The 13,408-nt window shown below is 40.1% G+C and overlaps 3 protein-coding genes across 6 annotated transcripts in view; all 3 read left to right on the forward strand.

Annotated features, from left to right (window-relative positions):
- Positions 1 to 1,548, forward strand: part of LOC147817791 (troponin I, fast skeletal muscle-like) — a 6,820-nt gene extending 5,272 nt beyond the window's left edge. Inside the window, exon 7 of the mRNA XM_087180085.1 lies at positions 1,529 to 1,548. Within this exon, the coding sequence (XP_087036211.1) occupies positions 1,529 to 1,548 (20 nt within the window). The remainder of the gene's footprint in view (positions 1 to 1,528) is intronic.
- Positions 1,106 to 7,603, forward strand: LOC111671897 (troponin I, fast skeletal muscle-like). 4 transcript variants are annotated; one of them, XM_023429135.2, is made up of 7 exons: positions 1,106 to 1,400; positions 2,992 to 3,024; positions 4,648 to 4,684; positions 4,769 to 4,897; positions 5,498 to 5,587; positions 5,731 to 5,904; positions 7,244 to 7,603. In XM_023429135.2, exons 2-7 carry the CDS (start codon positions 3,017 to 3,019, stop codon positions 7,319 to 7,321), a joined length of 516 nt encoding a protein of 171 aa, XP_023284903.1. In that variant the 5' UTR covers positions 1,106 to 1,400; positions 2,992 to 3,016; the 3' UTR covers positions 7,322 to 7,603. The 4 variants fall into 4 exon arrangements, with proteins under 4 accessions (XP_023284903.1, XP_023284902.1, XP_023284901.1 ...); XM_023429134.2 differs by having other exon boundaries at positions 1,107 to 1,471; XM_023429133.2 differs by having other exon boundaries at positions 1,107 to 1,438.
- A 937-nt stretch (positions 7,604 to 8,540) lies between these two features.
- Positions 8,541 to 13,403, forward strand: LOC111671902 (troponin I, fast skeletal muscle-like). The gene is made up of 7 exons (XM_023429143.2): positions 8,541 to 8,640; positions 9,809 to 9,841; positions 10,105 to 10,141; positions 10,527 to 10,655; positions 11,463 to 11,552; positions 11,636 to 11,809; positions 13,148 to 13,403. The coding sequence occupies exons 2-7, from the start codon at positions 9,834 to 9,836 to the stop codon at positions 13,223 to 13,225; spliced, it is 516 nt and encodes a 171-aa protein (XP_023284911.1). The 5' UTR covers positions 8,541 to 8,640; positions 9,809 to 9,833; the 3' UTR covers positions 13,226 to 13,403.
- Positions 13,404 to 13,408: the final 5 nt, after the last annotated feature.

Here is a 13,408-nt window from a genome sequence, read left to right on the forward strand (position 1 = left end):
TCCTATCTATCTATCTATCTATCTATCTATCTATCTATCTATCTATCTATCTATCTATCTATCTATCTATCTATCTATCTATCTATCTATCTATCTATCTATCATCTATCTATCTATCTATCTATCTATCCATCCATCTATCCATCCATCTATCTATCTATCTATCTATCTATCTATCTATCTATCTATCTATCTATCTATCTATCTATCTATCTATCATCTATCTATCTATCCATCTATCTATCTATCTATCTATCATCTATCTATCTATCATCTATCTATCATCTATCTATCTATCTATCTATCTATCTATCTATCTATCTATCTATCTATCTATCTATCCATCTATCTATCTATATATATATCTATCTATCTATCTATCTATCTATCTATCATCTATCTATCTATCTATCTATCTATCTATCTATCTATCTATCTATCTATCTATCTATCTATCTATCTATCTATCTATCTATCTATCTATCTATCTATCTATCCATCTATCTATCGATCGCTCTGATTGGCTGCTGACCTGTTGGCCTGAGAGAGGAGATGTGAAACACTCGGATGGTTTTTGGTTCTTAAAACCACAAACACAAAAACCACTTGGAATAAAAGAGAGAAGAAGAAGAAAATGTGGAGCTTTAAACTTGTTGTTGTGATTAACATGTTGTTAATTGTGCCTGGGATCCAGGATCTGCAGCTCCACTGAAATAGTTTCTGCTCGCTCTAACCTTTCCTCCGCTCTCTGGCAGGAGCCGCGACCTCCCGACATGTTTCCACAGGAAGTGATGCGGGTGATGCTTCCACGTAGAAACCGTGTGTGAAAGGTTCATCCGAGGCTTCGGCCGCCTCGCCTCGATAAATCCTCCGTCTGAAGTGAAACCACTGCAACTTTTAATCTCCCGTTTGATTTGTTTGACTCCGGCTGCCGAGGCCTCGTCTTACAGAAACCTGAGCTGAATTTTATTTTGAATGACACCTTGTGTGTGCGACTAACGGCCTCACACACGGTTCAGACGGCTGGCTCGATAAGCTGCTCGTATAAAGGACACTGAGTCAGTGCGCATTAATCATGTCGCCGACTCCTTGTGGCACAATTGCTTCATCCCTCCTCACTTAACTCTGAGGGCGGGAACCTGATTACGTCCGAACCGCCGTCCCGTCCAAGGATGTGACTTCCTGCGGCAGAAATTTACGATGTTCCTCGGAGAGTTGTTGCGGTGGTATTTCTGGAGCCTGCCGGCCCATTGGTCTGAAGTGGCTCCGCTACCATAAAGAGGGCTGACTTTTCTGCTGAGCGAGCACTTCACACTCTATATACCCTGTTTAATCTTTAGTGTTTGGGACTTGGCAGTGTCTCCCCCCCCCTCCTCGCTCGTCTTCGTCAGGTTCAGTAGGTGCGAGTCTCTCCTGCAGCTCGGCTTCTCTCACTCCGGTAGGAAACAATACGCTGAGGTCTGGTTAGCAGGTGGGAATTTATTCTGCAGAGGTGCTTTTGAACTGTGTTGTGATGGTGGTGCTGCAGGTGTGACCTCTGACCTCTGAGGCTGCGTTCAGAGGTCTAGAGTAGAAACAGGGGAGCAGTTAAAGCAGCAGCCGAGACTCACTGGAGTCATTGAAGGACACTGTCGGGACGCTGAGCTGTGAAACAACTGTTGGATGTTCAGGTTGAAGTTTGGACTTTTAAGGTGAAATTGAGGCTAATTTGTGGTTTTGTTCTTTTATTTTGACGGGATCCGGCTCGTCTTTTAATGAAAATCACCTCATCACGAACCCACGACCTTTCGGATGTTTCAATACGCTCTCGTGGTGTTGTTGAGATTTTGAAGTTTGATTTTTAAAATAATAATAAATACATGTCAGTTTTGCCAGATGGGATATACATGTTACTTTACATTTAAGAAATTATTATCAAATGACAAACCTGTAATTTCATAATTAAAAAGTTGAATTCAGGACTAATTATTTCAAAAATGGAATTACAGTGAAAGAAAACATTCAGATATTCGTCATTTAAAACTTTTGTTTGTTCATTCATGTTGAATTGTTTGTGAGTGAATTTCATGTTTTGCATGTTCAGCTGATCTGCTGTTCACTGACTAAGAGACATGATTAATTAACACTTTATTTTCCCTTTGAGTAGCACCAGATTACATTGTTCTTTCCTTCGATCCCTATTCGAAATTATTCATAAGTTGCGCGTAAAATAAAGCGACTGCATCAGATCTTTGCTGTAAATGACAAAATGTGATTCTCTTATTCACTTTCTGCAGTTATATTGTTGTTCTTGTCTTTCCGGCTTCAGTTGGACATTTAGTTGTGGCTCAGTGTTTGGCGGGAGTTTTCAGTTTGAAACTCAGAAAGTTTCACAAAGTGTTTACGAGCAGTTCTGGTTTAAGTTTACACAGTGATGTTAATGTTCCCACTGATGATTTAAATCCGTCTGAACCCAGAATCTTTAACGCTTCATGTTGCCACAAACTTGTTCTTTTAAATGTGGATTTTGTTCCGTATTAAAGTTTCAGAAAGTTTTACAGTTTGTGATTCTTCATATTGTGACGTGAGGAGCTTGTGGCCGCGGCAGCCGGGGGTTTGCATGCCTGCGGGATGTCGGGTTTGCTGTTAACGCCTCTCGCTGCGTGCTTTGTGACACATTTGGTCGCCCTGCTGGAGGCCATGTTCGTGCTCAGATCTCTGGCTCGCTGTAAGACGTTAAATTCCAGGCACAATGTCTTCAGGCAACTGTTTGAGCTCCAGCATCCGACCCCGCCCGTCCAAAATTAGCCGGTTTGTGATCGCTGGCGTGGTTTTCCATGATAGTAAAAAGCATCGTGTTTCCTGCTGCGGGTCAAAGGGCCGCTGCTTGATAACGCCGCGGTGGGGGCAGCAGGACGCGAGCTTTGTGGAGTTGAGCTGTGGACGGTCAGTGTGCTTTATGTAACCTGTCTGCTCAGGTTTGACTGATGAGTGTTTTCTGTCTCTGAACAGGGTGTGAAGATCACAAACAGCCAAAATGTCTGAGTGAGTATCGTCTTCTTCATCCTCATCTTCTTTTCACTGAGCTGGAAACAGAGAGACAAACTGTAGAGCTTTCCTCCGACTTCACCCTGACTGTTGCTTTGATCTGGTTGTTGTAAAATAGGTGTGACAGTTCTTAAAATGAAAGAGACGTGTCAGACTTTTATTTCACACGTCTATAAACTTCTAATAATTTCCAGTTTATTTAAACACCAGCGTAGATCCTCAGATAGTGGCAACGTCTGGTGTCTCTAATTCCAGGCTGAGTGATGACTGATCAGAAATGACACAGAGGTAAATACAACATTTTCTGTTGCAATCACGAATCTGTCCCGACAGAAAAAAACATCCAAACAACCGTTTTGTAGCTTTAGCCACTGCAGAAGCTAATGTTTGTTTTAGACGATTATAAACCAGGAGCTTTAATTATTTAATCTGGTTAAATTAAAGGGTTAAAATAATGAGTTCTGAAACTGTGATTTTAATTCAGATTCAGTTAGTTTGCATTTATGCAGTCGTTGGTTTCCAGAGGAACAAATTGAATCAGTTTAAATCTGTAGTTTCAGTTTTACTTCGGTTAATTGTCGACATTCTTGTGTATGTTTATATTATTATTATTTAAAAAAAAAAACACTGTTCACCAACTTTCCTTAAGGTGGAGGGAGATAATTCAGTGTCTGACATTAAGAAAAACCTTGAAAACTGAACGAACCATCAATATTGTTGCCAGGAAACAGAGCAGGTGAAAGAGTTCAGATCCCTTAAAGCAGAGCCGAGTCTGATGGAAGTTCGCTCTGTTTCACAGGATAAATCGAAAATAAACGTCCAGTAGTTGGTGGGATGTTTCGCTCGGGGTCTAAATGCTGCGTCTGAATCTAAACTGATGTGAACACATGCGAACGCGGCGGCCCGGAGACTGACTGTCAGTTTAAAGGTCGACCTTTAGCCTCAGATGACAGCAGCTGGAGGCGTCGCCGGCAGGTGTGAGGAGAAACGTTAACTCAGGCGCATGTAACGTGAAATACGTTTTTATTAATCCGGCTCCACTTTTCAAATGGTTGTAGTTTGTTTTCCCACCTCACATCGTGACATTATGACGTAGGCTGTTAATGTTGAGTGTTTTCAGTGTCAGATTAGTCACTTTTAATTGTTGATGTGTTATTTTAACAAGGTTTTCTTAAAGATTTTCTCTCTGGAAACCATCCGTCAGTGAGATGCTGTTGGGGCTTGTTTTAAAGCAAAAGTTCAACATGAGGAAAAACCTTATTGGCTTTTTGGAGTAAAGTGAAATGAGAAGTCAGTGCTGCTTTCATGACGTCACGATGTCATGTGAGGCCACAGCGAGCTGCCGGTTAGCTTAGCTTAGCATGAAGAATGAAAACGGGGGAAACAGCTCGCCTGGCTCTGTCCGAAGACGACAAAACCAGCGCCTCTAAAACTCACTCGTTAACTCATAATATCTCGTTTGTTTAATCTGATCAAATATGTGCTATCAGTGGTTTTGATACAGTAAGTGACTGTCAAACTCCCTTTAAGAAAACAACAGACATAATATGATATTGTGTGATGAAACGTCTCCATCAGTCCTGAGTATGACTTTATTCTTTTATTCTTTGTGTCTCAAAGAAAGAAAATGACATCCAGCCGCAGGCATCATCTGAAGGTGAGTCCTCTTTCAAAGTGAAATGTTATTGTGAAGAGTTCAATTAAATCTTTTTTACACATTAACGTTTTCATCTCCCTGCAGAGTTTGATGCTGCAGATCGCCGCCGGCTTGATCGAGCAGGAGAAGAAGGACATCGAGGCGGCGAAGCAGGCCTACATGGCCGAGAACTGCCCCGCCCCCGACCTCAGCGGAGACCAGGCCGCCCTCATGGTGAGACCGCGACGACATCTTCGTTCTAATGCTGCTTTCAGGCGACACCTCATGCCAACTCTCACTTTAAATGTGATCCAAAAGTTCTAAAACTGAATGATGAAGTCGGACTCGTAAACACAGTAAAACCAGGTCGCAATTTATCCGTCCATCAACACTGCAGAGTGAGAAACATCGCACGTACTTTTCACAGTGAACATGCGTAAAGAGAAAATAATACATATGTTTGTGTGTATTCTGAGCAAAGGTCAGACAGGTTGTTGTGTCACTATCAGACTGTGTGTACATGTGCAGGTCATATCTGCCACTGGATTATTGTTACTGATGTATTAACATGTAAACAGCATTTAATACTTTATATATTTTAAATATTTTACAGACTTAAAGTTAATCACATGATAAATTTAAAAAAAATCAAATAAGTGAATAAACAAGTAAATATTTATTTCAGATAAATGTAGTGGAGTAAAAAATACAATCTTCACCTCTGACGTAGAGGAGTTGAAGATAAAGTCACATATGACGTAACAGCTGAAGGTGTTAAACACGTTATCACATGTTGTTTGTTTGTTTGTTTGTTTGTTTGTTTGTTGTCAACAGGAATTTTGCAAGAAGCTCCACCAGGCCATCGACAAGGTCGATGAGGCGAGGTACGACGCCGAGTCCAAAGTGCAGAAGGCCAACAAAGAGGTGAGACGCATGAGGATCGATCCGTTTTATTCCCTTTAGATCAAGAACATTGTTCGATCAGCTGATCGGGTTTCAGCTGGTCGTCAGATGAGCCGCGGACTCGGCGGTTTCACTAACGGGTCGTGGCGTTTCTCTGCCTCCAGATCGAGGACCTGAAGCTGAAGGTGGTGGAGCTGGCCGGAGTGAAGAAACCCGCCCTGAAGAAGGTCCGTATGTCCGCTGACGCCATGCTGCAGGCTCTGCTGGGCGGCAAACACAAGGTGACCATGGACCTGAGGGCCAACCTGAAGCAGGTCAAGAAGGAGGTCAAGGAGGAGGTGAGGAAACACGTCCCAAACATTTAGAGGCGGGAAGCTTCAACGGCTCCGGGTTTCTGTTCTGCTGAGATCTTTACTGCGTCCACTCGTTAGAACTTTACTTACAGTTTAATATTTCCATCCAACAGAAATCATGTTCCTCACAGCTGTTGGTGATCGAACAGAAACATCTGTAAAGTGTCAGTTGTGGTCACCAGCAGATGTTCTGTGCTGCCACAGGGATCGATATGACATCACACTGTGTTGTCTGTGTGTTGCACTTTGTTTTCAAATCTAAAGATCAATTCTGTGAGAAAAAGATAAAAATATAGATCAAATATGAGGAATGATAAAATCACTGAGATGGTTCATTAATATTTTATAATAATAATGATAATAATAATTAATAATCACCACTCAAAACCCAAAGTGCTTCACACAAGGGAGCAAAGTATGAAATCAAATATAAACTGTAATTAAGTTAAAAACGTCATTAACTGCAGCAGAATAAAAATATTTAAAACAAGTAAAACTGAGATTAAAGAAGAAATAAAGAAATTATTCTGAAAAGTTCTAATAAATGATGTTTTCAGGTTGAAGCCTCATGGCCGTGACTGTCATGATGATGTCATAACTACAGGAATATAAGCAGATATAAACTTTATTTTCTCACTTTTTTTGTGCAGAATTCAGCTTCTGTACTTTTCTGTTTCTTCCTGCAGAATAAACGACACTGTAAATCCTGAGATCACAACAGTGTTTTTCTAAATCCTTTAAACTTCCTGACACGGCCAGCTGTTGTCCACAGCTGGAATGTCTTTGTAACTGTCCAGGAAACCAGTGATTTTCACCGCACTCGTCTGCTGCAGCTGGAAGAGCAGACTGAAAGTCCTAAAAGCCTTGTTTTCTAAACTCTTAATACTTCAACCTGTTCAGACTTGAAACCATCTTCATTGTATCTTGAAATAATAAAGAATAAATCGTGTTGCTGCAGCAGAATCAGGAAAAACAAAGCTGGTAGTTTTTCAAACTCGTCTTAAGAAAATACGACTTTAAGGACAAATCACAGGATGAAAGAACTGAGGAAATGAAACATTATTAACTTAAATTAAAAACTTTATTTGTCTCCAGAACAAAAGAACAAACTGTGAACACGAAGAAAAACAACAACAGAGCAAAAACAATAACCTGTAATATTATCATGGGGTTAACAATGACTTTACTGGTGTAAATGATAAAAATGGGTCGAAGATACAAAGATACAGAGATACAGAGATACAGAGATACAAAGATACAAAGATACAGAGATACCTGTTTGTATCGCTGGTTGCGTTAATGTTTGGTCTCTTTGTGTCTCCAGCCCACAGAGGCCGTCGGCGACTGGCGTAAGAACATCGAGGATAAAGCCGACAGGAAGAAGATGTTCGAGACTTCCTAAATCCCTCCTGGAGCGGCGAGGACGACGGCAGGGGAGACGTCTCCGTCCGAGGTCTGAGTGACTGAATGTGTCTCTGAGTCCCAGCGGGACACAGGGACGAGAGTTCAGACACTTTTTTTTGTTTGTTTTTTTTTTTGTCTTTTTGTTTTTGGTTGTTTTTGTGATACCGTCGCCCCGAGAGACTGAACTGAAACAAACAGTTAAAACGTCTGACACAGAAACATTAGAGCAACATGTTCCGGTTCTCATGAGTCATTAGAAATAAACGTTTTCAAATAAGGATCCATTTGTTTTAATCATTCTTCATTTTGTTTTTCACAAATCACACGACATCAAACTGACACTTAAACAATATATCACATATATATACACAGATATATATATATACAGATATATATATATATATATATATCACTTTTTACTATAAACTAGTGAAAAGTTCAACATTTTGGAAAATAAGAAAGGAAAAAAGAAAAACTGCAAAATGTCGATATAAAATGCTTAAAAAAAGAAGATAAATATTCAATAATAATATGATTTTTACAATTAGATATTTAGATATAACAAAAATAGCAAAAAATATGTTTATTTACTTTCTTTCTGAGGGAGGGATGACAGTGGTTAGCTTAGCTTAGCATAAAGACTAGAAGCAGAGGGAAACTACTAGCCTAAACATGTTGCTATTCTTGAAACAGCTGATTTGTGTTTGAATCTCTAACGACCTGATAAAAAGAAGCTCGTGTGAATCTGTAACTGAAACCACATGCGGGTCGCACTCACACTAAGAACACAGAGCTTTATTTTTTGTCTTCAAACGTGTAAAACGAATCAAATTAAGCACAAAACAACTGAATATTTCTCTTTAATGAGACGGTGCAGTGGATAAAAAGCTTAAATTGATGATATTTCTTTAATAAAACGGAATAAAAGCTGCTTTAAAGGGGAAATCAGACAGAAAAGCTCATTTCAAAGACACGTCGGGACTGCTGGTCTCAGATCAGCCTCGGCCTGGGTTCCTTCATATCCAGTAAAACCCCCCCATATACAGTGAATCTGCATTTTTTAAGCCTCCAGATCAGCTGGGGGTCTTCTCTCAGGGAGGGCGGTTGCAGAGCGGGGCTGGGCCGGGTGTATTTCAGGAGCTCGCCGGCCCATTGGTCTGCCCAGGAATCCATTTCCATAAAGAGGATCTGGGCATTTTGCTGAGGCATCGCAACCCACCATATATACCCTATTTCATTTTTCACTGTCTGTGGCTTTGGCAGTGTCTCCTTTTCTTCCACCCCGTGCGTCCTCTTCTTCTTCCTCTTCTCTAATAGGTGAGAAATTTTCTTTATTCTCCCTCTGTGTGTTTTTTTTTTTTATCTCTCTGAGAGCAGCATCTTTTATTTTACACATCATGTAGAAAACAGGATCCCTGCACGTTTGACCCGTGGTGACATCCTGAACTCGCTTTGTACATGTTCGTCGGCCACATTTGACCTTTTTACCCTCGACAGACCCTGAATTTACGATCCCCGTTGAGCTCGGCTCTGTTGTGTTTTATGGTCCTGGAGATGTTCGCAGCTCGGAGTTAGAGGCTGATTGTGAACCTGGCAAGTGGAGGGAAAGTCTTAAAACTGTCACTGTCATCGTGATATCTGAACAGCTGTTAAAATGTCTGATTCTGCTTTTGATTAACACTTTGACAAAATATCTTTTTTTTTTATATTTGAATCACAGAAGTCTTTTAAAACTTAGAAAGGTTGAAAAAGTTCATGTTTGAAGCTTTTTGACTGTTTCTGTGACATAATGGACAAACTTAATGACACTTGAATACTTAATTAAGCTTTTGATTAATATGAATATTAGGTTGTTGATATTATTCATGGTTTAATGAGTCTATAAGTTTATTTGACTACGTTTACAGGATCAGGAAATTTCACTTCCATCTGTTTGAAGTATTTTCTTTGCTGTTATTTGTTTAAATTAAGATTCACAGGATGTAAATTTGTTCATTTTACACTTTAAAGGTGGTAAATTTGAATCAAATCAATGTAAAATTGAAAATAACTTGACAAAATTAAAGTTGAACAGTTTCATTTTTGTTTTTCTTTAAAGAGTAAACAAGAAGATCAAAGAGAAATCATCTCCTCAGACTTGGACCTTGATATTTTGCCTTTTGAATTAATTAAAAGAGATCCGGGTCGAACTTCAGTTGATGATATTTCACTGTGGAATTTTTCAAATTAACCCTTCATTCGATCCGGCCGTAAACTTTTGGAGGCGCGACACTCGATCCCGAGCTTCCCAGTTTAGTTCAGTCGACGTCGCTGCTCTTCAGCTGTGGCCTCAGATCACGTTACGGCACAAATAATTCTCGTCCATCCGTCTCCATCAGAGCGACAGAACATGCTGATCTCAGAGAACCCCGATACTGAGCGACTACGGCATTCAGGAGAGGTCAAAATAGACTCAGTGTGTGTTCTTGTGTGTTTCTTCATGCAGGTTGTGAACCGCACCAACCGCAAAGATGTCTGAGTAAGTCTGAGCAGCATCATCACATGATCACATCCGTCAGGTTTACACTGCACCCTTCTTCACAAACACATAATCTCATTTTCCAAATATATTTTTACATTTTTTCTCAAATAATAAACAATATTATCCTGAAGTTAAGACAGAAATCACACGCTCATAATTCACAATTCTTCCTTAAATAAGCAAAACTTCTTTGAAAACATGTTAAATCTTCTTCTTGGAGACGGATTTTGAGATTTGTGAAACAACTTCCTCCCAAACAGGAAAAAGATGACTTCCAGCCGCAGGCATCACCTCAAGGTAAAACCAGCCGCGTGATAATGTCTGTGCACCTGAACACTGCTGTTACAGGTGCAGCCCTGGAGACTAATTCAAGGTTTTCAAGGCTCATTTTAAAGCATTAGCCTGGAATGATTCTGTATTTTCATTACTGTCATGAAATCCCATGAAAAGAGCAAAAACACGTGACAGTAAGAAAAATGTTGAATAGTTTAAATTTAAATCAGCATCTTAAATCACACCCTGTCTTCTGTAAAGTAACAACAACATCCCGGTGTTGTGAGTGGATACTCATCTGTTTGTTTGTTTGTTTGTTTGTTTGTTTGTTCGTTCGTCTGTTTGTTTATTTGTTTGTCTGTTTGTTTGTTCGTCTGTTTGTTTGTTTGTTTGTTTCTTCGTCCTGCAGAGTGTGATCCTTCAGATCGCTCTGAGCTGGCTGGAGCAGGAGAAGAAGGATAATGTTGTGGCAAAGGAGGCCTACATGGCCGAGCACTGCCCCCCCCCAGAGCTGAGCGGAGACCAGGCCGCCCTCATGGTGAGAGGAGCATCAGTCTCTGTTATTGGTTCAGAAAAAGCCTCTGAGTCTGTAAAAGTTTTTTTATTTAGTTAGTAAATATTTTTATTACTTATTTTATCACTTCAACACTAAATAATAAAGAATGTAAATGGATAGTTAAACATTTAGTTTTCCCAGAATCAGCTAGACTCAGTACAGGAGAAGGTCCAACGTGCGTTTAGCCTAGCGTAGCGCAAAAACTAGAAGCAGGTGGAAACTGCTAGCCTAGCATCCAGACTAGAGCAGTCTTATGTTTAAGAATGTGAAGAAAATAAGAATATAGTAACTAAAAACTATTTTCAGAGGCAGTTAAATGGCGGCCATTTTGCAAAGCTCCCGCCACATTTTGGCTAGCTTGCGGTTGGCTAGCTTACATTTTGTGATGTATTTTTGTGTAGATAAAGTTGACAAAGGTGACATAGCAGTGTTGTTTTTGTTAGCATTTAACTACGACTATCTTATAAAACCCTTATGCTAACTGTACCTACCACATTCGCTAAATGCTAATGTAAGAAACTGTATATGAAGAATTAACCTGTTGGACAAAGGAAACTAGTTAGCTAACAAGTTACTGGTATCTTAGCTAACCACAGACAGAGGTTGTCCGGAGCACTGATTAGCATCGTTAGCATTGTTGTAAATTGCCCTGTGTATGAAGCCACATAGGTTTGGCGATAGGGGCAAAATTAATGTTATAAACATAGTTCTTCATATTTCAGTTGGAGGTTATTGGAGGTACGTACTGTTTATGTAACATGAGAGCTGCGTTTGTGTTTGTGTCGACAGGAATTCTGCAAGAAGCTCCAAGCCGCCATCGACAAGATCGATGAGGAGAGGTACGACGCCGAGTCCAAAGTGCAGAAGGCCAACAAAGAGGTAACTGTCCTCTGATGTCATCACAACACCGGCAGCTTTCTGAGGGACAGCGGACTAAAACTAAAACCCTCTCCCTGTCACAGATCGAGGACCTGAAGATCAAAGTGGTGGACCTGATCGGCGTGAAGAAACCCGCCCTGAAGAAGGTCCGTATGTCTGCCGACTCCATGCTGCAGGCGCTGCTGGGCTCCAAACACAAGGTGACCATGGACCTGAGGTCCAACCTGAAGCAGGTGAAGAAGGAGGTCAAGGAGGAGGTGAGTGTCCCGCTGTTTTTACCTACATATTTTTAGCTTGTAGCTTCTGGTTGTGTCCTTATAAGACGAGAGATGTCGGGGTCGAATTCTGTCCCTGTGCTTTTCTTTGTAAACACAGACACAAGTCATGATCTCTGGTTCGTTATTAGGGTTTACATTTTGCATCTGCAAATACTGTCGATGTTGTTTAATGTCGTCCACCGAGGTCTTTCAAGAGTAGTTCCAATTTAGCTGTGGTTCTCAAAGTGGGGTCCGGTGACCCCCAGGGGTCCTTGAGGGGGTTCCTGCAGGTCCCCAGCAAAAAGAGGAATCATTTATTTTCACTATAATTCAATGTATAAGTAACACAATGACAGAATGTTGAATATTTTGGTCACGGTTTCAACATTTACTGTAAGAAAAGCAAAAATCGAATTAAACGGGAGCCCGTGGTCTAATGTGTCAGTTGATGGTCCTTGATGTGAAACAGTTTGAGAACCACTTCTCTATAGAGCAATTAAATTACATTAATTTAGCAGATTTATAACATTATAGCCACTTATATATTCAAATCATAACATTAAAACAACACATTCGATTTCCTTCAAAACTGTTTGACTAAAGTCAGAAAGAAAGAACGTCAGTTCAATATCAATAATAATAATACATTTTATTTATAGGCACCTTTCATTATTATTTCATTATTAATATGGGTAGAGAGTAAATAGTGGGAAAAATATTTTTGCAAGACTTACTGTAGGTTTACTGCAAACGTAAAGTGTCAGACTGTTTGTTATTAAAGTATTTAAATCAGACATTTATACCCTATTCAATATACTGATAGTTAAATCTGTATAATTGTAGTTTTTTGGTGTTACATAACTTTTACCATTATCATAACCTCAAGGTCCACTTCATAGCTTTCAACCGAATCTCATGGTTTTCCTCAGAAGATGATAAAATAATATAAATAAGGTCCAAAATCACAAATATCTCACACCAACCGAGCAAACTCCGCCCACTGAGGGAGACCCTGATGATGATGTAATGTATGTAAGGTCTGTAGATGTATACAGAGGTTTAAATGCTGTTTCCACAATACCAGGAGTTTAATTATGAATCTTTTATCTGTGTATTTATTCTGTTGGTCGGTTTGAATCCAAAATGCTGGAATCAGCTCGTTAAATATTTGTATTTTTTATTTTTTATCTTGTTACAAATTAGAAAATCTTATTTAACACGTCGTCCGTGTGGAATGAAAAGTGAAAATAAAACCTAATCTGAAGCTTTAACGACCGGTGAGGATCTCCTGTCACATATGCGTCTCCTTTTGACTGATTTGCCTCGTCTCCTCCGCAGCCTACAGAAGCAGTGGGCGACTGGCGTAAGAACATTGAGGACAAGGCCGACAGGAAGAAGATGTTCGAGTCCTCCTAAACGTTATCGCTGCTGTTTGTCTTTCTGTTTCTATGAACTCCACGTGTCTTATATATGTTGGTTGAACCAGGAGGTTGTGTTGTGTTTCGGTTTAAATCACACGGCAGGTTTGGACAGCAGGTTAGAAAAGTCTGAGAGGAGTCGCGCTGCAGGAGATTCAAGGGAGGAGTTTGAGGAGTTTTT

Source organism: Seriola lalandi, unplaced genomic scaffold (genome assembly GCF_002814215.2).
Source record: "Seriola lalandi dorsalis isolate HSWRI2012SDOR001 ecotype SW California unplaced genomic scaffold, Sedor1 jcf7180002054888, whole genome shotgun sequence".
NCBI classification, from domain to species: Eukaryota; Metazoa; Chordata; class Actinopteri; order Carangiformes; family Carangidae; genus Seriola; species Seriola lalandi.